A 23,109-nucleotide genomic window follows, 5' to 3' on the forward strand; every position below is an offset into this window, starting at 1 on the left:
TGAGCTATTCTTAGTGCCTGGGGCCAACACTCGAACCAGTCGAGCCACTGGCTGCAAGAGGGGAAGAGAGAGAGAGAACAGGGACAGAGAGGAACATGGATCTGTTCTCGTATGTTCCCTGACTGGGGATCGAACTGGCAACCTCTGCACTTTAGGATACTACTCTATCTGGCAAGGACTAAATTTGTTTTTAAAGAGTTTTCAATCTAGCCAAGGAAAAGACTTGGATTATGAGATAAGAGTTTCAATAAATGAGAAGAGGAAGGTGATTTTAAATGGAAGGAATAGTATGAGCAGTTTTTTTCAAATCCATTAGTGAAATAGCTTGGCTTTGTATTATGTATGAACAGAGTTTTGGTTATAGAGTTTGTGCAGGGAGAAGGAAGGAGATGGGGAACAGAGGTGAATAAGTCTGGTGAGCTAGAGACCTTTGATGCTAGGAAACTCAAATAAGTCAGTAGTTTTGTGAGCACTGAATGTGAGAGGGTTTTGGAGCCCAGTGTGTGTTTTTACTTGCCCGCCGGGTGCAAGCTAGGATTAAAGATAATGGCCCACCAGTTTTTGGCTCCGTTATTTCTTTACCGACTGTCTGAATCCAATGCGAACCTGCATGGGCCAGGCGACTGTGATGGTGGTCGTGGCTACTGGCTTTACATTTGGTGTAGTCTGTGGCAGGATTCGATACAGATCGGCAAGGAGCTACCACCACCTTTGAGCGGTGGAGTAGAGGACTGGCTGCTGTTATGGTTCCTCATGGCTGTTCTTTTGGGGATCATAGGCTGGCTGACTTTTACAGCCATGCGTGAGGAAACTGAGAGCTCTGTGGAAGAGGCTGCCTGGGACCTGCAAACCGAGCAGTGGAAGGAGCTGGAGCAAAAGTGGCAGAAACAGGTGCTGACCCTGGAGCTGGAGGAAGTGCTGGAGGAGGAGGTTGACCAGGTTTGCGAGATTCACCTGGTAATGGAGCAGCTACTGGAGGAGGAATCACAGGTTCATGAGTTGCAGATTGCCCTGGATGTTGTGGAGAGCCAGCAGCGGCAGGAGGCCAGGGCTGAGGCTGAGGCTGAGGCTGAGGCTGAGGCTGAGGCCGGGGCTCCAGCCCGGCAGCCGGAGCTGGTGTTTTCAGTTCCTCTTTGGAGGATGAGGAGAATCGGGCTGGAGTTGTAATCCGCAGTCTCTAGGTGAAAGCCCAGCTGGAAGCAGCACCTACTACGGCCCTGGTAGGTCTGCGATTTTGGGACACAGGGCTGAACGCCATCATGCTCGCCAGAGCAGAGATGGAAATGCTGTCTGCCATTGCCACGTGCTCCTCTTTGGGACAGTGTAAGACCTGCCAGGATGGCAGGGATGAGGAGGGTGGCTGATGCCCCATGTGCGTGGACTGATTTCCTGGACTACCACCAGAGTGGGCATTGGCTCCTTTGTTGGATGGATTTACGGATTTTGGACAATGTGAAATACCCTGATAGGGGTGGGAGGTGGCTTCGCTGGAAGCACTCCCCTGCCCCGGGAAGCTTTTCCCATAGGCTGAGGACATTTTGCGCTTTTGGCAAAGTGCTCAGATACTGGTGAAGTGTACCTTTGTGATTGTAGAAACTGTATGATTTGTACTGTTATAATTTGTGTAATGTGCCTAATTTTCTTGCACAGGGATGCTGGTGGTTTAGATTGTGGGTAGTAAAGTGAGCATAGGGGTGGATTGTTGGGCAGATAAAATATATTATGCTCACTTTGTTAAAGATGGCGCTGCCCAGGTGGAGGCTGTCACCCAGGTGATATTAATGTGTGTTGGGGGCGGGCTGTGGGCAGGCAGAATCCTTGTAGCCTGGGGCTTGGTTTTTTGGGATTAAGCCTTTCCCACCCTTTTTGATGTGGGGTAGTACAATCACATCATGTCTCTGATAAGTGATTTTGTATTAGAAACTTCCCTATTTTGTATATTGGATTAAAGGTTTTGATTTCTACACTATAAAATGGGGGCAGACTTGGAGCTTGCTCTCTCAGTTCCTGAGATTAGCATTAGAGCAGAGAGCCGGTTAGAGAGCAGAGTAAGGCCACGTGGAGGAGGCCAGGAGAAGCAGCCAAGATGGCGGAGTGTTGAGTGAGAGGCCAGTTTGTGCAGAGTTTGTGCAGGGAGAAGGAAGAAAATGGGGAACAGAGGTGAATAAGTCTGGTGAGCTAGAGACCTTTGATTCTAGGAAACTCTGATAAGTCAGTAGCTTTGTGAGCACTGAATGTGAGTGGGTTTTGGAGTCCAGTGTGTGTTTTTACTTGCCCGCCGGGTGCAAGCTAGGATTAAAGATGATGACCCACCAAAAAAACAAAACCAAAAAAAAAAAAACAACAAAAAGGCCCTGGCCGGTTGGCTCGGTGGTAGAGTGTCGGCCTGGCGTGCAGAAGTCCCGGGTTCGATTCCCGTCCAGGGCACACAGGAGAAGCGCCCATCTGCTTCTCCATCCCTCCCCCTCTCCTTCCTCTCTGTCTCTCTCTTCCGCTCCCACAGCCGAGGCTCCATTGGAGCAAAAGATGGCCCGGGTGCTGGGGATGGCTCCTTGGCCTCTGCCCCAGGCGCTAGAGTGGCTCTGGTCGTGACAGAGCGACGCCCCGGATGGGCAGAGCATCGCCCCCTGGTGGGCATGCCAGGTGGATCCTGGTTGGGCGCATGCGGGAGTCTGTCTGACTGCCTCCCCGTTTCCAGCTTCAGGGGAAAAAAACAAAACAACAACAACAACAACAAAAACATCCCAGAGTTTTGGTTATAATCAACTTTTAAAAACATTTTGCTGATTAAATGATATGTGCATAGTTATGTATAAGCAATTAAATCACTAATGTAAACCTCTGTACTTAATGTTATTGTAGGCAGACCATTTTCTGAGGTCAGGTGAAAAGAAACAGTTGGCTTGAAGTTTAAGAGTTCTTTGAAGACCAGAGTTCTCAAGTGATTGGGCCTCTGATTTTTTGGCAGCTTAGATGTTTCACAGACCTTCTAGATGTTAGGAAGGAGAACAGAGCAAGGCAGTTCTGACACTGGAAGAACTAAGAATCATAAAGCCTTTTTTTCCTCTCCATTTTCAGAGGCCAAAGTTAAAAAGGAAGAAACTATTGTCGTATGTATCTTAATTTAGATTACTGGTTTAAATAGATGGCATTCACTTCTTAGACTCACCTGTCATATACTAATGTAGAAGGAAAGAACACTGGAAGAAAACAACTATCAGTGAAATATTTGACTTGCTCTGTGTAAAGCCAGCAGCCACGGCCAGGGCCACCATCACAGCAGCCTTCTGGCCTATGCAGGTTCGCATTGGATTCGGACAGTCGGTAAAGAAACAGCGGAGCCAAAAACTGATGGGCCATAGCCTTTAATCCTACCTTGCACCCGGCGGGCAAGTAAAAATACACACTGGGCTCCAAAACCCAGTCACACTCAGTGCTCACAAAGCCACTGACTTATCCGAGTTTCCTAGAATCAAAGGTTTCTAGCTCACCAGCCTTCTCCTCAGTTCCCCATCTCTTTCCTTATCCCAGATACAAACTCTGTACAAACTGGCATCTCACTCAGCACTCCGCCATCTTGGCTGCTTTTCCTGGCCTTCTCCACATGGCCTCCTCCCGCTGCTGGCTCTATTCTCTCTGCTCTCTCATGCTAACCTCAGGAACCCAGAGCCAAGTCCCATTTTGCCCCCATTTTATAGTGTAGCTTCACAACCTTTAATCCAATATACAAAGTAGGGAAGTCTCCAACCCAAAGTCACCTTCTGAGGCATGATTGGATTGCACCACCCCACATCAAAAAGGGTAGGAAAGGCTTAATCCCAAAACCAAGCCCCAGGCTACAAGGATTCTGCCTGCCTTTAGCCCACCCCAACACACATTAATATCACCTGAGCGACTGCCTCCTCCTGTTATCTTTAACAAAGTGAGCATAATACATTTTATCTGCCCAACACTCTGTCAGAGGTACTACAAACAGAATATATTATTTATATTTATTTAAAGATATGGAAATTAAGGCTTGCTGACATAATTTTACCCAAGGTCATGACCCAGTTAGTTGTTGAGGTAGAATTTGAACTAATGTTGGTGTGGGTCCAATTTCCATTTTCTTTCTGCTATCCCATCCTTTGAAAGGAACGAGAACTCTGGACGGTGGATCTGAGATGGGACTCTCCTTAGCACCTTAGGGGGACAGATTATATTATTTATTTGATATCCCTCTTTTCACCAACATTTTTATATTGGTGAAATAAGGGTAAACTAAAGTAAAGGTAACAAAAGAGCTGTGGTGAAGGTTGTTTAAGACTCTGTAATGTAGCCTGACCAGGCAGTGGCACAGTGGATAGAGCATCATACTGGGACATAGAGGACCCAGGTTTGAAACCCCGAGGTCACCAGCTTGAATATGGGCTCATCTGGTTTGAGCACAGCTCATCAGCTTGAACCCAAGGTTGCTGGCTTGGGCAAGGGGTCACTTGGTCTGTTGTAGCCCCCTAATCAAGGCACATATGAAAAAGCAATCAATGAACAACTAAGGAGCCGCAATGAAGAATTGATGCTTCTCGTCTCTCTCCCTTCCTGTCTGTCTCTGTCTGTCCCTGTCTCTATCTGTCTCTCTCTCTCTCTGTCTCTCTGTCTGTCACACACACAACAAAAGACTAATGTAAATTCACAGAAGATGGACTTCGTTAACAAGGAATGGGAGTAAAAGAGTCCTTCTCCTTCATGACTTAGATCATTGCATCTAAGGGACCAAAAATATTTGGGAGTAATTGATAGCAGAGAGAGAAGCAGATAATTTGAAGCATGGGGGAAGTTGAGGCCTGGATAGGGGTGATTTTATTTATTTTTTATTTTTATTTTATTTTTTTTCTTTTGTATTCTTCTGAAGCTGGAAACGGGGAGAGACAGTCAGACAGACTCCCGCATGCGCTCGACCGGTATCCACCCGGCACGCCCACCAGGGGTGATGCTCTGCCCCTCCGGGGCGTCGCTCTGCCACGACCAGAGCCACTCTAGTGCCTGGGGCAGAGGCCAAGGAGCCATCCCCAGTGCCCGGGCCATCCTTGCTCCAATGGAGCCTTGGCTGCGGGAGGGGAAGATAGAGACAGAGAGGAAGGAGGGGGTGGGGGTGGAGAAGCAAATGGGCGCTTCTCCTATGTGCCCTGGCCGGGAATCGAACCCGGGTCCCCCGCACGCCAGGCCGACGCTCTACCGCTGAGCCAACCGGCCAGAGCCAGGGGTGATTTTATTTTATTTATTTATTTAGTTGTGTGTTTTTTTAACAGGAGAAAATGTTCAGAACTTATTACGGATGTACATGTGGGGATGCCATAAGAATATGAGACCCAAAGATGATTAGATAGTTGAGTTTTATTTTACTATGCCATTTTGGACAAAGGAGAAGAGGCAGGGGTCTGGGAATTCAAAGGAAACGTAAGCAATTCACAGGTAGACAATGTCAATGTAAAGAAAAAAAAGATTCCAAACCTGTAAAACATTTTTTTTTTAAAGCAAGAGACAGGCAGGCAGGGCAGACATAAAATATTAATGATAATTCAAGTTAAAAATTATCTAAACTTTCTGCAAGCAGGTGAAGTTTTATTTTAAAGATACTTAAGCTTAAATCAGTTGTGCTTCTTTTCCTATAGGCAGTCTCTTCCTCCTTCATAATGATTTAAAAAAAGGGTTAAATACTTAGTTTCTTGTTGAGGAATTGCTGTTGTGAGAATACTGACTTTCTATCAAGGTTAACTTCTGCAACAGCCCCTAGAATACCTAACTACCCCTCAGATGAAGTCTAGTCCCTTTCTTTCCTGTATAGTTACATAGAAACCAGCTGCCTTACGGGATTATTAACCCAATTAAATAGAAAACTACTAATTATTCTTCATTCCTTTTTTTCCCCTTGTATTTTCCTCCTATTTTTTCCTTTTAATTTATTCATTCAAAAAATAATTACAAAAGCCAGCCATGTGTTGGGCATGGTCCTAGTTGCTGAGAATTCAACTGTAAACAAAACTGACAAAAATCCTTTCCCTCGTAAGGTTTAAATATTTCAGTGTCCACTTATATTCACACTTTTTAAGAATATAGAACATACCTGACCTGTGGTGGCACAGTGGATAAAGCATTGACCTAGATTGCTGAGGTTGCTGGTTTGAAACCCTGAACTTGCCTGGTCAAGGCACATATGGGAGTTCCTGCTCCTCCCCTTCTTCTCTCTCTCTCCCTCTGTCCTCACTAAAATAAATAAAAAAAATGAAATGAATCAAAATTATACTTATTTAAAAAAATATGGAAGTCCTAGGTTTGATTCCCTGACAGGGCACACAGGAGAAGCGCCCATCTGCTTCTCCGCCCTTCCCCCTCTCCTCTCTCTTTCTCTCGTCCCCTCCCACAGCCAAGGCTCTATTAGAGCAAAGTTGGCCCAGGCACTGAGAATGGCTCCATGGCCTCCATCTTAGGTGCTAGAATGGTTCCGATTGCAGTGGAGCAACACCCCAGAAGGGCCAAGCATCGTCCTCTGGTGGGCATGCTGGGCAGATCCTGGTCGGGTGCATGTGGGAGTCTGTATGTCTGCCTCTCTACCCTGCTTCTCACTTCTGGGGAAAAATAAATAAATAAATAAATAAATAGTGGCATTAACTTGCAGCCATTGGCTTCAGTATACAATGATGATTGTTGATTGAGTCCATGTTTACTATGATGGTTGCCAGAAGTTGATTTTTTAATTCTGTCATTCCTTACAGATTTATTAGTTGTCATTTGATTATAAGGCAGGGCTTTCCCTTCCCCCTATTTATTTATTTACTTATATCAGTATGTATTCATGGATTGCTATTTTATTTATATTTATTTAGAAAATTAAATTTAATAGGGTGACATTGATCAACAAGAGTAAATAGGTTTGGGTAAACATCTCCACATATAGATTGCTATTTTATTCAGGGTTTTTTTAATATTTTATTATTTATTTTGACACTTGTGCATTTCATAGGTTTGGCCACTGAAACGCCTTGAAAGTTGTGCCTGTTATTCTTTGAGCACTTTTTTACTTTATAGTACATGTTCCAAGTTCTTTACTCTTTTTCCTGGCATGGAATCAACCATATGTCCATGAAGTCCTGGTTTCTTTTAGAAACCAAGACATAGATATTAGATACTGGGATATTTTTACTTTTAGGTCTTTTCAGTTGAGAAATTTATAGTCATAGGTACATACATGAATATACATGTGCACACGCATTCATCACTATGCTTTCTGTATATAACTGAGTTCATACCAAGACTTTCAATTATAATACACCACCACAGGGTTTATTCTAGCTTTCCCCTTTTCTGCAGTTGTAACTTCCTAAGTCTGTATATTTCAAGGGTAGTATTAATGAGATTTACACTGTGAGTTTGAATATAAACTCACAATGTGAGTTGGACTATAAAAGAGAGGAGTCAAGGATGACTCAAGGTTTTTTGGTTGAAAAAGGCACTAGAAATAAAGCCATTTATTTGCTTGGATGGAGAAGAAGACTCTAGGAAGAGATAGTTTGGAGGAAGAGATCAGAGTTTCACCTTGTGAGTCTTAGCTGTGTATTAGACACCTAAGAGGAGATGTTGAGTTAGCAGTTGTATATTTGAGTTTGTAGTTCAAAGAAGAAAGAGTTCCAGGCTGAAATATAAATTACTTCAAAACAGTCCAATTACATTTCCTTAATAACTTATTACAATGGAAGCAGCAAGTGTGTGTTGTAGAAACTTTGAATATAGGCAAGCAAATGGGAAAAAAATAGAAATCAGTACTATTAAAACTTAATTACAGGCTCTGGCCGGTTGGCTCGTGGTGGAGCGTCGGCCTGGCGTGCAGAGGTCCCGGGTTCGATTCCTGGCCAGGGCACACAGGGGAGGCGCCCATCTGCTTCTCCGCCCCTCCCCCTCTCCTTCCTCTCTGTCTCTCTATTCCCCTCCCACAGCTGAGGCTCCATTGGAGCAAAGGGTGGCCTGGGCGCTGGGGATGGCTCCTTGGCCTCTGCCCCAGGCGCTAGAGTGACTCTGGTCCCGACCCGGCGGCGCCCCCTGGTGGATATGCCAGGTGGATCCCGGTTGGGCGCATGCGGGAGTCTATCTGGCTGCCTCTCTGTTTCCAGCTTCAGAAAAATACAAAAAAAACCCCAACAAACTAAATTATATATCCTTTCTGATCTCTTTTACAGACTTATTTTCCTAACATGAGATCATTCTCTGATCACTTTTTTCAATTGGTGATTTCATCTAATTTCAGACCACATTCATATTTCTTCAGTTGATCCAAAAATGTCATTTACAGCAGTGGTCCCCAACCCCCGGGCCGCAGACCGGTACCAGTCTGTGGGCCATTTGGTACCGGTCCGCAGAGAAAGAATAAATAACTTACATTATTTCCATTTTATTTATATTTAAGTCTGAACGATGTTTTATTTTTAAAAAATGACCAGATTCCCTCTGTTACATCCGTCTAAGACTCACTCTTGACGCTTGTCTCAGTCATGTGATGATACATTTATCTGTCCCACCCTAAAGGCTGATCTGTGATAATATTTTCTGACATTAAACCGGTCTGTGGCCCACAAAAGGTTGGAGACCACTGGTTTACAGCTGGTTAGTCCAAACCTGTATCCAATTTTTATTTTTTTTTTTTTTGTATTTTTCTGAAGCTGGAAACGGGGAGAGACAGTCAGACTCCGCATGCGCCTGACCGGGATCCACCCAGCACGCCCACCAGGGGCGATGCTCTGCCCACCAGGGGGCGATGCTCTGCCCCTCCAGGGCCTCGCTCTGCCTCGACCAGAGCCACTCTAGCGCCTGGGGCAGAGGCCAAGGAGCCATCCCCAGCACCCGGGGCCATCTTTGCTCCAATGGAGCCTTGGCTGCGGGAGGGGAAGACAGAGACAGAGAGGAAGGAGGGGGGGGGGGGTGGAGAAGCAAATGGGCGCTTCTCCTATGTGCCCTGGCCAGGGATCGAACCCGTGTCCCCCGCACGCCAGGCCGACGCTCTACCGCTGAGCCAACCGGCCAGGGCCCAATTTTCAAATTAACTACATCAGATTGTTATGTCCCTGGAGTCTCTTAATCTCTTCAGTATATTTTATGTCATTGATTTGTTGATGAGACTGGCCCATTGTCCTGCAGAATATCTTACCTCCTGAATTTGTCTGGTTCCTTCTTTGTAGTGTTATTAGCTCTTTTTATTTTATTTTATTTTTTCAATTTTAAAGACGTCACTTTGCCGTTTATTAACTGACCAGATTACAAAACTAACCATGGTAAATACCTTAGTTCATCCTTCTGATAAACGTGTTGATCTGGTCTTCCCTTTTGCCAGCATTTCCACCTTCTACAAAGTAGGTAGTCTTTTTCTTCATTCCACCATGTGGAGAAGATAATTTGAAGGGCCATAGGAAGCTGTTTACCTCTTTTAAGTGTTTTCCAACAGTATGGATCTCATAAATTAGATCCTCCATTCAGATGATGCCATATTTACCAACAGATCAAGCAATCAATGTGTTATCTGTCAGAGCAATTCGTTTTTTGTTGATTTTGCCATAACCACACTTGTAGATCAGTTCATTTATTGACTTTGGGTTTGGGTACCCCCACGCAATACATGGTTCCACAATGCTCAGTTTGTTAATCAAAGCCTTGTTTAGCTTCATGAAGGTGCTGTTGGAGATCTGGCGCAGACACAGAAGCTGCAGCACCTTACAGACCTTTGGGCCCACACCACTGATACCTCTGATCTGATGACAAATGCCAATTTGGGTTCCGCAGGTACATAGAAGTTGCCAGCTTTTCTCGCTATCCTAGCCATTCAAATCTCAGTTCTGTACTTCTGCCTGCACTCTTGTGAGTACTTAGCTTTTTCATAGATGAGCTTCCTCCTGGCCTTTCAGAGTATCTTCTGGGCAGACTTCTTTCTCAGGTGCTTGATCTTTAGCTCTGAAATTCCTTCACTTTTTCTTCAGGGTTTCTGGCACAGCAAGAACCTTATTCTCTTCTGCCCCCTCCATGGAAACATCTGTATAAAAGCATTTTTATGGCTTCTTGTTAGCCATAGAATGAAGGCTAAAACTTTGTGGCTCATTATTTAAGTCCCCCCAAAATATGTCATTTTTGGCTTTTCTCACACTGTTCTTCCATTCAAACTGTCCTGTTCAGACAGAGAAATAGACAGTGGTTGTGAACGTAGACTCTGGAGCCAGACTATCTGTATTTAAATCCCAGCTTTTTTACTTATCACTTCATTCCATCTTGGGAATGGAGATACAGCAGCACCAATCTTAAAGGGTTGTGTTGTAAGGGCATGGATTAATATTTGTATCATCTTTGGAACAGTTCCTAGCACACAGAAAGTGATGAGCAAGTTTTTGTTAAATAAATTAAAACTCCTAGCCAAAATTTTTCCATTCTCTAAAACAAGATACTCATTGTATGGACCTCTTCAGCAGTTTGCTCATGACTTGTTCTCACTGGAGTGCCCTTCCCCTTCCTTCCTGCTTATGAAAATTTAAATTCATCAAATATTTAACTAATATTAATTAATTGAGCAACTATCAGATGAATTAGTCAATGAGGATGTGGCAGGAAACACAGAATCCCAGCCTTCAGGGAGTTTATACCCTAATGGAGGATGCGGACAAGTACACTACAGTGTGACAAGTGTTGACAGCTAAGTTCAGGGTTCACTGAACCTGCAGTCTTGTGGAGTTGAGGAAAGCTTCAGGGATGATATGAGATGTAAACTGAGGTTTGAGGAAAGAAAAGCAATTAGCCTATTGAAATGGGTGACAAATGGAGTGAAAATGATGGGGCGGGGAGATGAGAACAAAGTGTTGTTCAGCAAGCAGGAGCTCTAAGGAAGAGGGACTAAAGTTGAGGTGAGCAAGAACTAAGGTATAGATGGTTTGGATAGCATTCAGGATGCGTCTTCGTCTTCTCTTAAGTCCATTGCCTGTAGGCATCTTCCCAGACTACCTCAGCCAACTTGCATTCCTCCTGTGGCTGGAGTGGAGGGTTTGTATTGGGGAGAAGTGGCAATAAAATAGTTGGGGGGTAATTTGTTTGGGGGAAAAGTAGATATGAGATGGAGGGTCAGAATCTGAAATGATTTCAATTTAAAATTTTGAGGGTTTTTTCTCTGGATAAGCAGAAAACACTAGAATATTTATTCAGAATGGGTTATCGTAGAAAAGGAAAATTCTTAACAGAGAGAAGGAGAGGTTTCTGAGAACTGTAATTCATTAAAGATGGAACTTTGATTTTAAAGGGGAAGAATTGAGACTGGAACAGAAGGTAAGTAAGATCCAGATCGTAAGTGGAGTCTAAGGTGTTTGGGCATTTTCCAGTAAGCCATTAAAAATCATTGACGGCCTGACCAGGCTGTGGCACAGTGGATAGAGTGTCAGACTAGAATGCGGAGGACCCAGGTTCGAGACCACAAGGTTGCTGGCTCGAGCAAGGGGTTACTTGGTCTGCTGTAGCCCCATGGTCAAGGCACATATGAGAAGGTAATCAATGAACAACTAAGGTGTGGCAACGATAAACTAATGATTGATGCTTCTCATCTCTCTCCATTCCTGTCTGTCTGTCCCTAACTATCCCTCTCTCTGACTCTCTCTCTGTCTCTGTTAAAAAAAAAAAGAAGAAAAAAAGAAATCATTGACGATTTGATGAGAAATAACTGAACAATGTTTGCATATTAGAAGATGAATTTAGCAGCAATGTAGAGAATAAGTTTGAGGGGCCCAAATCTAGAGGCAAGATAATGAGTTCGGAGGCTGTTGAAGTAGTCGTCCGGGTCAGAGGTGGTGAACCCAATAAAGAGCTACAGTAGGAAGAGAAGGAGAAGAGGGATAAGTTTGATATTATTAGAGACAAAATTTGCCAGACTTAGAGATTTATCAAATGGGGGTGACAGGTAGAGAGGAGAAGGAGTCAAAAAAAGATTGCTAAAATTCTGGCTAAATACAAGAGCAGTAACAGATGGAAGAGGAGGGACATTATTAGTAAAATATTGAAAAGCTCAGGGTGCCTGTGAGACTTAGCATTGGTACAGGAAAATCAAATGTATGGACAATGGGAGTCATGGATACATAGGTGATATTAGTTAAAAGCATGAAAGTGAATGACTTTGCAGATAGCATTCCATTTTCTGTGTACTTAGCACTGTTCTTAGGCTTTTTTATTTATTTATTTATTTTTTATTAAATGAGACCCAGGGAATCAGAGATAGGCTCCCGCATACACTGTGGGCCAGAATCCACCTGGCCAGCCTCCTACCAGGTGATGCTGCCCATCTGGGACATTGTTCCGTTGCTCAGCACCTGAGCTATTTTAGCATCTGAGGTGAGGCCATGGAGCTATCCTTAGTGCCCATGGGCCAACTTTGCTCAATCTATTCGAACCATGGCTGTGGGAGGGGAAGAGAGAGAGAGAGAGATGGGGGGAGGGGTGGAGAAGCAGATGGTCGCTTCACCTGGGTGCCCTGACTGGGAATAGAACCCTGGACTTCCATGTACTGAGCCAACTAGCCTGGGCTGTCCTTAAGGCTTAACAAACATTGTTTCCTTTAATTTTTACAACAGCTTGTGAAGTTGTCATTTTATCAATACAACAAAGAAAATGAAAGTAACATGGAAGAATTAAGTAATGCATAAAACCCTAAAACTATTGAGTGACAGAGCCAGGAATGGAATTTTTTTTTTTTTCCTGAAGCTGGAAACGGGGATGCCGTCAGACAGACTTCCGCATGCGCCCGACCGGGATCCACCCGGCACTCCCACCAGGGGACGATGCTCTGCCCATCTGGGGCATCACTCTGTTGCGACCAGTGTCATTCTAGCGCCTGGGGCAGAGGCTATGGAGCCATCCCCAGTGCCCGGGCCATCTTTTGCTCCAATGGAGCCTTGGCTGCGGGAGGGGAAGAGAGAGACAGAGAGGAAGGAGAGGGGGAGGGGTGGAGAAGCAGATGGGCGCCTCTCCTGTGTGCCCTGGCTGGGAATCGAGCCTGGGACTTCTGCACGCCAGGCTGACGCTCTACCACTGAGCAAACCGGCCAGGGCGGAATGGAATTATTTGACTTAAAATCTAGCCTGACCAGGTGGTTGCGCAGTGGATAGAGCATTGGATTGGGATGCGGAGGACCCAGGTTCGAGACTCCGAGGTCGCCAGCTTGAGCGCGGGCTCATCTGGCTTGAGCAAAAGCTCACCAGCTTGGACCCAAGGTGGTTGGCTTGAGCAAGGGGTTACTCGGTCTGCTGAAGGCCCACGGTCAAGGCGCATATGAGAAAGCAATCAGTGAATAACTAAGGTGTCGCAACAAAAAACTAATGATTGATGCTTCTCATCTCTCTCCGTTCCTGTCTGTCCCTATCTAACCCTCTCTCTGACTCTCTCTCTCTCTCATTAAATATGTAAAAAAATAATAATAATAAAATAAAATTTAAAAAATACGTATGTGTTTGTTTAAAAAAAATCTTAAAATCTATGGGTGAAAAGAGAAGAGTGCTCAGGGGAGAAGACTGGAGAGCATTGACATTTAAAGAAGGATAATCACAGGCAGAGCTGCCTAACTATACATACCTATGGATATAGTTATGGAAGAGGAGCCCAGAGAGATAGGAGGAAAATTAGGAGAATAGTTTTGATAGAAACTGAAGGAGGAATTACTGTAACAGACGATTCTGTGTTCCAAAAGCCAAAAAGAAAATAACATTTAAAAAAAAATCTCTATTGGGGCTGGGGCTGGTTGATTCAGTGGATAGAGTATCAACCTGGCATGTGGACATCCTTGGTTCCATCCCCAGTCAGGGCACACAGGAGAAGCAACCATCTACTTCTCTTCTCTTTCTTCCCTTCTCTACATCTTCCTTTCCTCCAGCCAATGGCTAGATTGGTTCGAGCGTTGGCCACAGAGGAGGGTTGTTGGGTTGATCCTAGTCGGGGCACATGCGGAAGTCTGTCTGTCTGTTGCCCCGCCTCTCGCTTAGAATAAATAAATAAATAAATAATCTCCATTGGGTTTTAATAAATTGGAATTTAGTGGTAACTTGGGTAATTGCTGTTTGAGTGGAGCGATGGTAATATACCGTAAGTGAGATAGCATAATTTATGTAAAGTTTTAGCATGGCAGACTGCATTTTTTAAGTACAGGGAAAAAAGGTAGCTTCTGTATTTATGGAGTTAATAGGAGTTAAAATGGAGTCAGCAAATACAGAAAACTCTTTCAGATTTCTGATTCTGAAAGACCTTGACTCATATAAGTTGTTTGGGATGGGTTTAAATATGGATATTTAAAAAAAATTTTTTTTAACAGAGACAAAAAGAGAGACAGGATCGGAGAGAGATGAGAAGCATCAATCATCAGTTTTTCGTTGCAACACTTTAGTTGTTCATTGATTGCTTTCTCATATGTGCCTTGACTGTGGGCCTTCAGCAGACTGAGTAACCCCTTGCTCGAGCCAGCAACCCTAGGTCCAAGCTGGTGAGCTTTTGCTCAAACCAGATGAGCCCGTGCTGAACCTGGCGACTTCGGGGTCTTGAACCTGGGTCCTCCGCATCCCAGTCCGACACTCTATCCTCTGCACCATCGCCTGGTCAGGCGATATTTTTTAATTTTTTTGAGAGAACATAATTCCCATCTAATGATTTATGCTTATTTCAGATTATAGCATATAAGCTTAAATCCTAAGAGTGAGAAGGGATATGGTAACAGGGAGCTTGACAAGAATGGCAGAAATTTGAAATAGCTCTCATAGAGAATGAGTGGAGATGCTAGTTAAGGACATGTGGCAGAACTATGTAGCTATGGGGGCCCCTGAGGGAGATTGAATTAATATGGTTTCAGTCCTCCTGGTGATAGGATTTTTCTTTAGCAGAACACTGGAGCAGAAATAAAGTTCTAGTAAAGGCATTCAGTTAGATTGATCCAGATTTAAGATTTTGTTGAATTCATGTGTTAGAAAGGCTAAATTTGCCTGACCAGGTCGTGGCGCAGTGGATAGAGAATTGGACTGGGACATGAAGAACCCAGGTTTGAATTCCCGAGGTCGCCTGCTTGAGCATAGGGTCACTGGCTTGAGTGTGGGATCATAGACATGACCCCATGGTCGCTGGCTTGAGCAAGGGGTCCCTCGCTCTGCTGTAGCTGCACCCCCCCCCCACCTCCGTCAAGGTACATATGAGAAAGCAATGAACAACTAAGGAGCTGCAATGAAGAATTAATGCTTCTCATCTCTCTCCCTTCCTGTCTGTCTGTCCCTAGTTGTCCCTCTTTCTGACTCTCTCTGTCTCTATCAAAATAAAGAAAGGCCTAAATTTGCAGGGAGGAGCAAAACACAATGAAGTTTTTGATAAAAGAGTGATTTAAAAAATGGATCAAGGCCCTGGCCGGTTGGCTCAGTGGTAGAGCGTTGGCCTGGCGTGCAGGAGTCCCGGGTTCGATTCCGGGCCAGGGCACACAGGAGAAGCGCCCATCTGCTTCTCCACCCCTCCCCCTCTTCTTCCTCTCTGTCTCTCTCTTCCCCTCCCGCAGCCAGGGCTCCATTGGAGCAAAGTTTGCCCGGGCGCTGGGGATGGCTCTGTGGCCTCTGCCTTAGGCGCTAGAATTGCTCTGATTGTGGCAGAGCGATGCCCCAAGATGGGCAGAGCATCGCCCCCTGGTGGGCGTGCCGGGTGGATCCCGGTCGGGTGCATGCGGGAATCTGTCTGACTGCCTCCCGGTTTCCAACTTTGGAAAAAAAAATGGATCAAAGACTCTGGAGTACTTACTGGAAGAGGCTGTGGAGAAAATTAAGAACAGAGATTTTGATAAAATTGAAGAACAAATATAATGGGAGTGGGAGATGGTCAGAAAAGAGGATTTTTTTTTTTTTTTGTATTTTTCTGAAGCTGGAAATGGAGAGAGACAGTCAGACAGACTCCTGCATGCGCCTGACTGGTATCCACTCGGCACGCCCACCAGGGGGCAACGCTCTGTTTACCAGGGGGCGATGCTCCGCCCCTCCGAGGCGTCGCTCTGTTGCGACCAGGGCCACTCTAGCACCTGGGGCAGAGGCCAAGGAGCCATCCCCAGCGCCCGGGCCATCTTTGCTCCAATGGAGCCTCGGCTGTGGGAGGGGAAGAGAGAGACAGAGAGGAAGGAGAGGAGGAGGGGTGGAGAAGCAGATGGGAGCTTCTCCTGTGTGCCCTGGCCGGAACTCGAACCCGGGACTTCTGCACGCCAGGCCAACGCTCTACCACTGAGCCAACCGGTCAGGGCAGAAAAGAGGATTTTGAAATGTACAAACAGGTGGTTTGAGCCTGACCTGTGGTGGCGCAGTGGGATAAAGCGTCGACCTGGAACGCTGAGGTTGCCGGTTCGAAACCTTGGGCTTGCTCGGTCAAGGCACATATGGGAGTTAATGCTTCCTGCTCCTCCCCTTTCTCTCTCTCTCTCTCTCTCCCCACCCCTCTTAAAAAAATCAATAAATAAAACAGGTGGTTTGGGAGGTTTTATTGAATCTGAGATCAAGAAATTGGGAGACTAGAAAACAAAGTTGCCTGACTGGGTGGTGGCACAGTGGATAGAGCATTAGACTGGGATGCAGAAGGACTCAGGTTTGAGACCCCGAGATCGCCTGCTTGAGCACAGGCTCATCTGGTTTGAGCAAAGCTCATTAGCTTGGACCCAAGGTTACTGGCTCGAACAAGAGGTTACTCGGTCTGCTGAAGGCCCACGGTCAAGGCACATATGAGAAAGCAATCAATGAACAACTAAGGTTTTGCTACGAAAAACTGACGATTGATGCTTCTCATCTCTTTTCATTTATGTCTGTCTGTCCCTATCTATCCCTCTCTCTGACTCTCTCTCTGTCTCTGTAAAAAAAAAAACCACAAAGAACAAAGTTGATGCATCATCCATATGGATATTAAAATTGTCTAGAATAACAACAAAACTTGGGGTGGTGTTGCTCAAAGTTCCAGGTAGTAAATTGATTGGGCCTTGTCGTGGAGCTTTGAAAAAGGGTGCTTAGGTGTGCTTATGGGATCAAGTGACTTACTTCCCAGGACATTTACCTGGTGATGAAAGCAGCAGCAAAACCTCTTTTTCAGTGTTGGGAGGACTTAGCTGTATCTGAGTGGTATCTGTACTGGTTGATGAAAGGAATCTTTTTATAATAATAAGGTGACCAACTTTTTTACAATGAAAAGGAGGACAAAAATAAATCAAAGAAAACAATATTGTAAATACAAGAAACATTTTATTTATTGCAACAATACACTGTAATATGATAAATGCATAATAAAAACATTTGTAATATTTTATGTTGTAATTATGCATACATGCCTATTAATTTTTAATAATAATTGTAAGAAAATACTCATTTAGATAGAAATACATCACATCACACACATTGATTGAATATGGACATTTACAGATTAGTCTTCAATGTCAAAAAGGAGGACATGTAGGAGGACACCTTTTGAGGGAGGACAGAACTTACAAAAGAAGGACTGTCCTCCCTAAAGGAGGATGATTGACTCCTTATACAATAATAATATTGAGGAGGTCAAGGAATTTACCAATCACATTTTGATTGGATTCTAACCCTGGTGTTTTTGCAACAAGTTGAGCTACTTCAACTCAATTTTTTATCTTCCGTGTGGGAGGATAGTTTTGTTTAATTTTAGCTTCTCCAGAGTGAATGAGTTGTTTTTTTTGTGTGTGTGTGGTTTTTTTTGTATTTTTCTGAAGCTGGAAACAGGGAGACAGTCAGACAGACTCCCGCATGCGCCTGCCCCGACCGGGATCCACCCGGCACGCTACCCGGGGGGGCGAGGCTCTGCCCATCGGGGGGTCGCTCTGTTGCTACCAGAGCCACTCTAGCGCCTGAGGCAGAGGCCATAGAGCCATCCCCAGCGCCTGGGCCATCTTTGCTCCAATGGAGCCTCGGCTGCGGGAGGGGAAGAGAGAGACAGAGAGGAAGGAGAGGGGGAGGGGTGGAGAAGCAGATGGCCGCTTCTCCTGTGTGCCCTGGCCGGGAATTGAACCCGGGACTTCTGCACGCCAGGCCGATGCTCTACCACTGAACCAACCGGCCAGGGATTGAATGAGTTGTTTTTAATTTACATCTAAAGTTTAATCTAGCCTGACCTGTGGTGGCGCAGTGGATAAAGCATCAACCTGGAACACTGAGGTTGCCTGTCAAAACTCTGGGCTTTCCTGGTCAAGGCACATATAGGAGTTAATGCTTCCTGCTCCTCCCCCTTCTCTCTCCTCTCTAAAATGAATAAATAAAGTATTTTATAAATTTTTTTTATTTATTCATTTTAGAGAGGACAGAGAGAGAGAGAAGGGGGGGAGGAGCTGGAAGCATCAACTCCCATATGTGCCTTGACCAGGCAAGCCCAGGGTTTTGAACCGGCTACCTTAGGATTTCCAGGTCGATGCTTTATTCACTGCGCCACCACAGGTCAGGCAATAAAGTATTTAAAAAAAAATAAAAATAAAGTTTAATCTACATATTAAGTTAAGTAGAAATTTACTCAAGGAGTACCTTGAACAAAAACTTAACCTGAAGCAGTCAAGGTTTTCAGGCACTTGACTGAAATAAGTTGATCAATAAGTTGATCGTATTAGTTCATTTGTTTGTTCATCCACCTGCCCATCCGTCCATCCGTCCATCCATCCATTCATCCATCCATCCAACAGCAGTTGCATAGTTTGAGAACACTGTACGTATTTGAATAAATTGAAGCATAAATTGACTCATTTGGTTTTATTTATTTTCTTTTGTCATTTCTAGCTGCCTATCCCCACCGTTTGAATCTCTTTTACCTTGCCAATGATGTCATACAGAACTGTAAAAGGAAGAATGCAATCATATTCCGTGAATCGTTTGCTGATGTACTTCCTGAAGCAGCTGCTCTAGTGAAGTAAGTAAATTCTGGGATTTAAGCTTAGAAAACTTAGAATTTCTATCCACTAGTAAGAACTGTAATAGTTGTACATGCTTAAAAATCCAAGGATGTTTGCCTGAATTGTTCATTATAACTTTTCTGCTAATACACACATTTTTTTCTTTTAAAACCTCTTTGTTCCCTTTTTGAAAGTTATTTACTATCTGACTCTTCTCACCTAACTGTCATGTATATCTCCTGGTCATATTCTCTAGCTGTACTTCTTTCTTTCCAACTGTTTCTTCTGTTTTTTTTGTGGTGTTGTCACCTTTGTATCCTTTTTTCAGAGTCTTTCTGAAATCTTGCCCCCTCCATGAAATCTGTGTAATTAAAGGGAAATGGAAATATTTATTCCCAATTTCATATTGACTTATTCCATTCTTAGCAAAATTGTATCCAGCATTTTCCAAAGTGCTGGGACACATATCTGATCTATTTTTGCCCTGTGTTGTTTTTCTTGTGTTCCATCCATATTTGTAAGTTGTTTGGTACAAGAGATATCTACACACAATTGAGAGATAAATAATTATATGGAACAATCAAAATAGCTAAATATTTTCTCAAATTATATATTTATTAGCATAATATATTTATATGAATATATCGTTGATCCATTTGTTAGTATTAACCCCATCAGAACTGAATGATCCTTGTTTCTTCCTTTGGATTGTTTACTTGAGATGTCCATTTTGGTTTTAGAAACAATCAAAAAACATTGTCCTATTTGAATGTACTAAGTAATAAAGATTTGCACACATATCAGAAGCACATAAAATAATAATAATACACCTAACGTTTATCAAACACTTGAAATTGACCAGATATTATACAAAGGGCTATGTGTGCTTTAAGTCATTAATCCTGAGAACAACTTTATAGATATGTAAAGTAGCTACTGTTATTCCCATTTCAAGGAGGAGGAAACTGTGGCTTAGAGAGATGAAGTATCTTGCCTAAACTCTCACAGCTATCTGGGTGGTGAAGAAGGTACTGTAGAACTTCCTCCCATGCCCATCTAGACACCAGTCCATGTTCTTTGCCTCTTAACCACTAGTCTGTGCTGCCTCTTTACATATATAAATCCAGTAATTTTGAGTAAGAAAAGCAGTATGCCAGATGATTTCCACTTAGAGTTTCTGCTGTAATTGTCACTGTAGTCTTTTTAAATCTTAACCTAGTGTTCCCTAGACTTAAGAGTTCATGGCTTAATATATGGATGTCAGCTTTTATTTTACCATGTAAAGATTTTTTTTTTTTGGTGACAGTGACAGAGAGAGTCAAAGAGAGGGACAGATAGAAACAGACAGACAGGAAGGGAGAGAGATGAGAAACATCAAGTCTTCATTGCGGCCCCTTAGTTGTTCATTGATTGTTTTCTCATATATGCCTTGACTGGGGGGCTCCAGCAGACCAAGTGACTCTTTGCTTGAGCCAGCAACCTTGGGCTCAAGCTGGTGACCTCGGGGTCTTGAGCCTGGGTCCTTCACATCCCAGTCCAATGCTCTATCCACTGCACCACTGCCTGGTCAGGAATAAAGATATTTTTTAAAAACAACTAGTTTGTAGCCTGACTGGTGGTGGTGCAGTGGATAGAATATTGACCTGGGGTGCTGAGGTCCCAGGGTCGAAACCCTGAGGTTCTGACTTGAGCATGGGGTTGCTGGCTTGAGCAGGGGGTCACGACTGACTCAGCTGGAGCTCCCTGATTGAGGCATGTATGAGAAGCAACCAGTGAACAACTAAGGCAATGCAACTACGAGTTTATGCTTTTCATGTCTTCCTTGCTGTCTCTGTTTTGCCAAACAAAACAAAAAACTGTTTTACATTACTAGTGTTATTTCACAATAAAAGATGGGAAGGTTATCATCTTAAAGTACAGTTCTTGGGATTAAAATTTTAAGCTCAGAAAATGTTCTTAAGTTAATGAAGGGTATGTTCAGAAACCTTTAGTAAATAGCAGATTCAATGATTAAACAAAAAAAGCATTCCAGCCTGACCTGTGGTGGTACAGTGGATAAAGTGTTAAACCTGGAAATGCTAAGGTTGCTGGTTCAAAACCCTGGGCTTGCCTGGTCAAGGCACATATGGGAGTTGATGCTTTCTGCTCCTCCCCCCTTCTCTCTCTCTCTTTCCCTTCTCTATAATGAATAAATAAAATCTTGATTAAAAAAAAATTAAAAAAAAAAAAAAAAAAAAAGAAAGCAGCCTGACCTGTGGTGGTGCAGTGGATAACGCGCCAACCTGGAAATGCTGAGGTTGCCGGTTCGAAACCCTGGGCTTGCCTGGTCAAGGCACATATGGGAGTTGATGATTTCTGCTCCTCCCCCCTTCTCTCTTTCTCTCTCTCTCTCTCTCTCCCCTCTCTATAATGAATAAATAAAATCTTTAAAAAAAAAAAAAAAAAAAAAAAAAAAAAAAAGCATTCCAACAATGAACAACTAAGGAGCTGCAATGAAGAATTGATGCTTCTCATCTCTCTCTCTTCCGGCCTGTCTGTCCCTGTCTATTCCTCTCTCTCTCTCTCTCTCTAAAAAAAAAGTATTTTAAGACAAATGCTTTCTGTTATTACTATTAATCATTTTATGGATATCCCATTCATTTCTAAATAAGAATACATTTAGAAGAGACAGAATTGTCATTATTTGTGTATAACATCACATGACCTACATTAGGGGTGGGCAACCTTTTTCTGTAAAGGGCCCTATAGTATTTTAGGCTTTGCAGGCCATAGGATATTTGTCCCAGCGACTCAGTTCTGCCATTCTTGCATGAAAGCAGCCATAGACAATACATACATAAGTAGGTATGGCTGTGTTGTGGTAAAACTTTTATTTACAGAAATAGGCTACAGGTCTGATTTGGCCCAAGGTTGGCACTTTGCCAACCCCTGTCCTGCATAGAATCAGCTAATAAGAGAGTTTGGTTAAATAGCCAGATTCAAGTTCAACATAGAAAAGCAGTAATTTTCCTATATGTTAGCAGTAACTGTTTTTTGTTTGTTTGTTTCAATTAAGTGAGAGTCAGGGAGGCATAGAGACAGACTCCCACATGTGCCCGACTGGGATTCAACTGGCATGCCCACTAGGGGGCGATGCTCCTTTGCTGGGATTGGAATCATTTCAATACCTGAGGCGAGGCCATGGAGCCATCCTCAGGACCTGGGACCAAATTGCTTGAACCATTCGAGCCATGGCTGCAGGAAGGGAGTGGAGAAATAGAGAAGGGGGAAGGGTGGAAAAGCAGATGGTCACTTCTCCTCTGTGCCCTGACCAGGAATCAAACCTGGGACTTTCACAACTTCTGGCCCCTACGTTCTATACCTGAGCCAACTGGGCAAGGCCTTCTTTTTTTTTTTTTTTTGGATAGGAAGGGCTGTGGGGCTTGGAGGGAGAAAGAGAAGCATTCATTGGTTGCTTCCTGTATGTGCCCTGACCAGGGTTCAAACCTGCAACCTTGGTGTTTTGGGATGACACTCTGACTGAGCTAACTGGCCAAGGCCAACAATAACCAGTTTTTTGGGGTTTTTTGGTATTTTTTCTGAAGCTGGAAACGGGGAGAGACAGTCAGACAGACTCCCGCATGCACCCGACCGGGATCCACCTGGCACGCCCACCAGGGGGCGATGCTCTGCCCATCCGGGGCGTCGCTATGTTGCTACCAGAGCCACTCCAGCGCCTGGGGCAGAGGCCGAGGAGCCATCCCCAGCGCCCGGGCCATCTTTGCTCCAATGGAGCCTTGGCTGAGGGAGCGGAAGAGAGAGTCAGAGAGGAAGGAGAGGGGGAGGGGTGGAGAAGCAGACGGGTGCTTCTCTTGTGTGCCCTGGCCGGGAATCGAACACGGGACTTCTGCACGCCAGGCCGACGCTCTACCACTGAGCCAACCGGCCAATAACCAGTTTTTAAAATGTAAATTCCAGGCCCTGGCCAGATAGCTTGTTTGGTTGAAGAATCATCCCGATATGAAAAGGTTGTGGGTTTGATCTCTGGTCAGGGCACGTACAGGAACAGGTCAGTGTTTCTGTTGTTTTCTTTCTCTCTGTTTTCTCTCTCTCAAAATCAGTGAAGCCTGACCTGTGATGGCACAGTGTATAAAGTGTCAACCTGGAACACTGAGGTTGCTAGTTTGAAACCCCAGGCT

At 44.2% G+C, this 23,109-nt stretch overlaps 1 protein-coding gene and 1 pseudogene across 8 annotated transcripts in view; one reads left to right on the forward strand and one right to left on the reverse strand.

The window, feature by feature from the left end:
• The window catches only part of RPRD2 (regulation of nuclear pre-mRNA domain containing 2), a 131,264-nt gene that overhangs the window by 41,742 nt on the left and 66,413 nt on the right, over positions 1 to 23,109 (forward strand). For all 8 annotated transcript variants that reach the window (XM_066377352.1, XM_066377349.1, XM_066377351.1 and 5 more), the window contains exon 2: positions 18,819 to 18,948. In XM_066377352.1, the coding sequence (XP_066233449.1) occupies positions 18,819 to 18,948 (130 nt within the window). The remainder of the gene's footprint in view (positions 1 to 18,818; positions 18,949 to 23,109) is intronic.
• LOC136397799 (large ribosomal subunit protein uL30 pseudogene) lies at positions 9,309 to 10,043 on the reverse strand (annotated as a pseudogene).

Source organism: Saccopteryx leptura, chromosome 3, assembly GCF_036850995.1.
Source record: "Saccopteryx leptura isolate mSacLep1 chromosome 3, mSacLep1_pri_phased_curated, whole genome shotgun sequence".
Classification (NCBI taxonomy): Eukaryota; Metazoa; Chordata; class Mammalia; order Chiroptera; family Emballonuridae; genus Saccopteryx; species Saccopteryx leptura.